Raw genomic sequence first — 5,292 nt, forward strand, 5'->3', positions numbered from 1 at the left:
TACAACAACAGCAAAAACATCTCGCAAATAAAAAACCAGAAGAACAGAATTGTCAGTCCTAAAAACACTGACACACTAGATGAAGAGAGAGAAAAGAGAAAGACGGCTGTTTTTCCATACTTCCAGGGCATAACAGAACCTATCAGCAGGATTCTGGGTAAACACAAAATCAAAGTAATCTTCAAACCACATAGGAAGCTCTCCCATTTACTCCCAAATCCGAAGGATCAGAAATCATGCCTAGAAACATCAGGTGTATATAAGATCCCTTGCTCTTGTGGTAAAGTTTATATAGGAGAAACCGGGAGGAAGATCAGTACGCGAATCAAGGAACACCAGCGATGTACCAAGTATGGTCACTTTACTCAATCAGCCCTAGCTGAACACTGGATGGAGACTGGACACTCCGTACAATATGAAAAAGCCACCAGATTGGCTCCCTCACAGAGTTATTTTGCCAGAAAACATCGTGAAGGTCTAAAAATTTTAAAACATCCCAACAACCTCGACCGAGACAAAGGTATGCAAGTAAACTCTATTTGGCATACTGCCCTCCCGGTTTTTTAATTGACCAGCTGATCAATTAAAATACGCTGATTGGCTGGATTCAAGCCTCGTCCCCTACTCCCTAACACCATCTACACAAGGGGGGGAGGGAGGGATATAAGGACAACCTTTACCCAAGGGAGCTCAGTATCAGAGTTCTCAGCCCTGATGATGCAAACTGCAACGTTTGCGAAACGTCGGCACATCGCTGATTCAAGACACGGCTCCATTCCGGAAGCTATACTTAGACAGATGTAACATATTTCCATATATTTTAGCGCGCATTTGCAACTTACCTGACAGTATTCTACTTCGTAGTACTTTACTACGTAGTATAACCTACTTGGTATGAACCAGGTAGATACCAAAACGGTTAGCTACGCTTGTACCACACGTTATTAAATACGCTAAAACGTTCTGGTACACTTTAGTACACTTTGATACACATACCAAATGATCGCTAAAAATCGCCTATAGTCAACGGACATTTCTGTGGTGAGGAGACGTTTCTTACGCGTAAATTCACGATTTCAGATTTTGAGCTAAGATAGCTCAGCTTCTGGAGCAGAGAAAAAGTAAAGACAGTTTTATTATGTAATGTAAACCCAAGGAATCAATTAAGTCCCTCCAGAACTTCATCAATCAGCCATTATAGCCGAAATGAAAATCTAATCTATATTGAACTAAAGCCATCACATAATTATACACGGTAGGCCGCGTTGCTTCGCGCTTGCACTTGGCTTCGCGACACTACCGTGTCGTTTGATATATACATACGCACTCACCGTGAGCCCGCAGACGGGCGAGCAGTATGTGTGTGTGCGTGCGTGCGTGCATATGCAATTGAACGTAACACATTAGGTGCGTTTGGGAAGCTCGCTATTAGCGCTATTCATCGCTATATTCATGTCATTCTATCTTTGTTGTTTTTCTAAGGAGTGATAAAGATAGAAGAACATGGTAGCGTTAGTAGCGTGCACCCATTGGACGCGTTCGTGAAGCACGCTACTAATGCTACCGCGTTCTTCTATCTTTATCGCTCCTTAGATTAACAACAAGGATAGAATGACACGGTAGCGCTGAATAGCGCTAATGGCTTGGTTTACATCGTGCACTTGATACGAGTACTAAATAGTAACTTTCTATTAGATAATCTTAATATCGATAATGCATATAAACGGCGACGCATTCAATCAATACAATACGTATTTTAATGAGTATTATATTAGTTTAATATATCGTTGTTTATATATATCGTCGATATTAAGATTATCTAATAGAAAGTTACTATTTAGTACGCGTATTAAGTGTACGATGTAAACCAAGTCAATAGCGAGCTCCCCGAACGGACCTATTGTCGCGAGTGACAACCTAACTTAACCTAAACAAGTCTAAACTGTTATATTATGTCACTCGGAACAATGTGTTACGTTCAGTTGCATACGCACGCACGCGCACACGCACGCACACACTGCTCACTTTGTATATACGGTGTCTAAAAATTACACTCATTTTATGCAACTTCTTTTATTAATAACTTTTTAACAAACAATGACCGCCGGCTAAAACCTTCAGAAGGTCACTCAGGAGGGTGACCTCTATTATATATGTCAAGTCTAAATAATATATTTAAATTTATTTATTTATTAATTTAATAATATATTAAATTATATATTGGATCAAGGTCAAGGTCATTGGAGGTAGATCCGCTAAACTAAATAATTACCCCAATTTTTTTATATATTTACCATCTTTAGTTAATTTATATGATTTTCATATTTACAAGTCATTTTATATATTATTTTGATGTGCAATAGATAATATTCATTTATTTCATATAATTGATCATATATCAGATGTCCAGAAAAATTTTTGCCGTTTTTCATGTGAAAATTAAAGAAAGATATTGTTTTAAAGTGAATTTATTATTTAAACTAGCAAGTTCTCTGCAGGTCAATTTCGAATTTGTCTCGATTGCAGTCCTCAAATCCTCATCATTTAAGAAAAGTGGTCTTCCAGATCGAGATGCATACTCAAGGCTCTCATCGCCTGAAGCAAACTTTTGGAACTAATTTCGAATAGTTCGTTTCTTTATCTTCTCTAAATGACATACAAATCTTTCGACAGGCTTCTGATGCATTAGAACCAAGTTTGAAAACTTGAAGTTTGAAAACCAACTTCTATAATAAACATGCACTCATAATCTATTTCTGATTAGCCTTAAAATGTGACAATTGAATGACTCAGAGAACATATCTTATAGTTCGAGTTATGTATCATATATACATATTAGTTTTCAATTAGAAAAATCCCTAGAATTGTGACCAACGAAAATCGACAAGAACTTTTCTGGATATCTAATATTTGAGGTATTTCTAAATAAAAACAAAATTTAAACGAATTAATGTTTATACATATCAGTTTAATTATTTAACGATCATAAAAGTTACATGTATTAGACGTATAAGTGTGTAAATATTTGTAAGGTAAATATATATTAGTGACAAAATTTTTGACACATGTCGAACAATTTTCAAAATATGAACTTACTAAATTTCCGACAAATTAGAATTATTATTATTACAGTATTATTTTATTTCGCTGTATTTAAAAAAAAACATCCATTCCATATAATGTGTAAATACATAATACAACATATATAGATTCTTTGTTTTGTTTCATTTTTATGTTGATTAATATATGTCTGTTACAGGTACCAGTAAAGAATGATGAAATCTTGGATTTGCCGGCAGAATACATATTAAGTGATGAAGATGATGAATAGCAATCAATAAAGAAAAATATCATCTTTTCTAGATAAAAAATAAAGGAAATGCAATTTTCATAAAAAATACGAATTATACAAAATTACATCACATAATATTTATTGTATCCAGAATTCTTTATGTAAAATATTGCTGTATGTTTATAACAGAGAGAAACAGAAAAAAGATATCAAATTATGTGTAAAAACTAAAATATATAAGAATATAAATAAATATTTTGAGATATTAAAAAATGTTAAGATAATTATTAATTTTTTCCGATTTTATATCGCATTAAAATGCCTGAAGTAGCATGATGTACTTCTTCTGTAAAACTTTTGAAATTATGTACAGTAGTACCACCTAGAATAATTTTTATGCCTTGATTTTGTTTATTTAGATTATAAACTGCTAGACTTTCTTCGTAAGTTGCACCTCCGATCATAAATACTATAATGTCCTGAGGTCTGAAATGTAATAAATGTAATAATTATATATCAATTTAAGATTCAAGAAAATTTAAAACCTATTAAAATAACATAATACGTGTGTATTTCCTTTTAATATATAAACAATTTACCTTCGTGACATTATCATATTACCAAGATATGGAAATGTATGTGTACTTAATCTTCCTTTTATTAAATCCTCTAACGTTTCATTTATTAGAGGACAATGTTGTGTGTATATATTATCCACTCCATTTAGTCCTTTAAATAGTTTTTTAGTTATTTTTGCAACTGCTTCTCGATCAAATAGATTGTTTTGCCTTGTATTAACACCACTATACTCTAATATATTATATATAAGCTGGAAATAAAAATATTAATATTAATATTATATTAATATAAAATTTAATTTTAATATTATGTAATGAACAAAATAACATACACTATAATATACACATGCACGCGCATACAAGATGAGTATACATTAATAAATATTTTGATTTTTATATATATTACCTGATAAGTAATTGCGCATTTATAACTGTCCAAATATAAATTTTAATGAAAATAGAAAACAATATTTAAGTTTAATGCAAAATATATTTATTATTTGAATTTATAACGTTTTGTCATCTTACAAATAATTTTCGATACTATTTTTATAAAACTTTGATTTAAAAATTTTATTAATTTCCATAATCGCGTTTACTTTTAGATTGATAAATAAAATATTTTGGTAAAAATGCCGAATAGGGGACCACCCTTCAATGATCTTGATGTTGACATATATTATCAAGGACATCCTCTTGAGTAACAGTCAAGAGATTTTAATCGTCGCTCATTGTTTATTAAAAAGTTATTAACAAAAATATTATATATATCATATATAATACGTAATTATTCAACGTGTAATAAATAATACGTAATTACTCAACACTGTGTATGTACAATAAGTTTAAATATATATATACAGGGTGTCCCGCGTAAGACGGACCAAAAGAAAAATATAAGTAGAACACATAAAAGTGAACAAAAATTGTATAGATCATTTTTCAAACAACCACGTAAAATTTCGAGATATTAATTAAAATAGTTGGACAAATTAGAACGCGCGACGCGACAGGCGGGACATACGGCTCGCAGTGGGCGGCGAAGAAAATGGAAGAACGCACACGTACACGAACGCACACACGGAGCTATTCATTTCAGTATGCCAAACGGCCCACCTCTCTGGTCTATAAGATAGACCCGCGAGCAATCATCCATTTTCTTCGCCGGCCGCGGCGAGCCGTATGTCCCGCCTGCCGTTTCGCCGCGCTCTGATATGCTCAACTATTTTAATTAATATCTCGAAATTTTACGTGGTTGTTTGAAAAACGACCTATATAATTTTTGCTCACTTTTATGTATTATATTTTTTACTACTACTTATATTTTTTTTTGGTCCATCTTACGCGGGACACCCTATATATATATATATATATATATATATATATATATATATATATATATATATATATATATATATATAT

General features: G+C 32.3%; 2 protein-coding genes across 5 annotated transcripts in view; one reads left to right on the forward strand and one right to left on the reverse strand.

Annotated features, from left to right (window-relative positions):
* LOC116851342 (metaxin-1) overlaps positions 1-3,371 on the forward strand; it is a 61,042-nt gene extending 57,671 nt beyond the window's left edge. For all 3 annotated transcript variants that reach the window (XM_032830662.1, XM_032830663.1, XM_032830664.1), the window contains one exon: positions 3,260-3,371. In XM_032830662.1, coding sequence (XP_032686553.1) covers positions 3,260-3,276 — 17 coding nt within the window. In that variant the 3' untranslated portion in view covers positions 3,277-3,371. The remainder of the gene's footprint in view (positions 1-3,259) is intronic.
* The window catches only part of LOC116851341 (vacuolar protein sorting-associated protein 45), a 132,174-nt gene continuing 129,829 nt past the window's right edge, over positions 2,948-5,292 (reverse strand). For both annotated transcript variants that reach the window (XM_032830659.1, XM_032830658.1), the window contains exons 7-8: positions 3,892-4,121; positions 2,948-3,778 (exon numbers count right to left, since the gene is read on the reverse strand). In XM_032830659.1, coding sequence (XP_032686550.1) covers positions 3,580-3,778; positions 3,892-4,121 — 429 coding nt within the window. In that variant the 3' untranslated portion in view covers positions 2,948-3,579. The remainder of the gene's footprint in view (positions 3,779-3,891; positions 4,122-5,292) is intronic.

Source organism: Odontomachus brunneus, unplaced genomic scaffold (genome assembly GCF_010583005.1).
Source record: "Odontomachus brunneus isolate Ranch 3 - 2012 unplaced genomic scaffold, Obru_v1 Obru_scaffold_172, whole genome shotgun sequence".
Classification (NCBI taxonomy): Eukaryota; Metazoa; Arthropoda; class Insecta; order Hymenoptera; family Formicidae; genus Odontomachus; species Odontomachus brunneus.